The sequence below is a fragment of the Bidens hawaiensis genome, unplaced genomic scaffold, assembly GCF_021521415.1.
Source record: "Bidens hawaiensis isolate Kalapana, Puna unplaced genomic scaffold, B.hawaiensis_p1.1 tig00005013_1, whole genome shotgun sequence".
Taxonomy (NCBI): Eukaryota; Viridiplantae; Streptophyta; class Magnoliopsida; order Asterales; family Asteraceae; genus Bidens; species Bidens hawaiensis.
The window spans coordinates 460,136-461,590 of NW_027491317.1; the positions used below are offsets into that span (position 1 = coordinate 460,136).

At 35.8% G+C, this 1,455-nt stretch overlaps 1 protein-coding gene across 1 annotated transcript; it reads left to right on the forward strand.

The window, feature by feature from the left end:
- Nucleotides 1-715: 715 nt before the first annotated feature.
- LOC143628503 (uncharacterized) lies at nucleotides 716-1,255 on the forward strand. Its single transcript, XM_077098080.1, has one exon. It carries the CDS (start codon nucleotides 716-718, stop codon nucleotides 1,253-1,255), a length of 540 nt encoding a protein of 179 aa, XP_076954195.1.
- Nucleotides 1,256-1,455: the final 200 nt, after the last annotated feature.

A 1,455-nucleotide genomic window follows, 5' to 3' on the forward strand; every position in this document is an offset into this window, starting at 1 on the left:
ATGTGTATTCGATGTGTGTATTAGTCTTATATTGCATATATACAATAGTGTGTATCAAATATGTGCAATAGTGTTGTATTCTATGCAATACAAACACTTTTGCATATATGCAATGCACACTATTACATATGTGCACTATACCGACGAGGATACCGACAAGTTTTTTTTTTTTGAACCAATAACAACGTATAAGAATAATGGGAAAAAAATAGAAACTTCAAAAAAAAATTTTAAAAAAAGTTAAAAATAGTTTTTTAGATATTTTTAGAAGTTTTTAAGTTTTCTCTTTAAGAGGAGTTATCACTAAAACCCACCCCAAAGGCTTAAATACATTATTTTTGGAAAAAACATAAAAAAATGTTTAAATAAATAACAAACTGTGTAAACTAAATTTTAAAGTTTAGGTTTTTTTTTCGTTAGAAATTATATGACAGAGGGATAAAGTATAAACAGCTGAACTACAAAAGTATGAGGGGAGTAAACTGTGAATTTAGCAAAATGAAAAAAATGTGACCGTTGGAGGCAAGAAACAAGGAAAGAGACCGTTGCATCTCAGGCGTTCATAAAACCCCTCAAAATATCCAACAACAAATCGACAATTGAATCATCCAAATCTCACCTTACTAATTCAAAATCTAACCACATCGTACCCACAATCTCACATTTCAGATTCATTTCATCTACTTAAATTTAATTCATTCTTTTAACTTCACCAATGGCCGAAACCGAAGATCTCCACCACCACCACCTCGTTGAAATCCCGGCATCCTCAGACCACGAAAGCAAACTAAACTCCGCTCTCAAAGACCACCTGCTAATGGAAATCTCCGATTCCCCGGGCCATCTCTTGCTTCTAAAGCTATTACAAAGAGAAGAAGATCTGATCGCCTTAAAAGAAACCCGATTGGATACTCTCCGAAGAGAAGTATTCCAACTCTGTTTATTTTTCTTCGCGTTTCATATTCTTTTTTTCACAATTTTATTCGGGTCATCGAATAATAATAATAATGGCGCAGACGCGGTTTGTCACAAATGGTGGATACCCATGATGACGTCATCCTCATTTTGTGCTGTGATTGTGGTATTGGGACATATGAACATCTTTTCGTACTGGAAAGTGTACGGACAGATTTTGCTGGTGAAGACCGAAAACCAGGGTTTGACCCGATTTTGTCGTCGATATTTTGTCACACTGTGCCTTGTTTTGACGTCGGGATCGGTTCTTCCGGTTTGCAAGTTTATGGTTTGTTATTGAATGGGGATATTTAATGTTGGAATGAAGCGTTTTGGTCCGATTAATTGGGGTGTGGGGCCAATTTGATTGCAAGTGTGTGTTTGTTCGACTGGGTTTTGAAATCGTTGACCAGAAGAGTGACACCGCTTGTGTTATTCGATTGTAGTGGAATCGAGTCTTGGGAGATTTAAGTTTTGTTCACTGTTAAATTTATTGGTTTG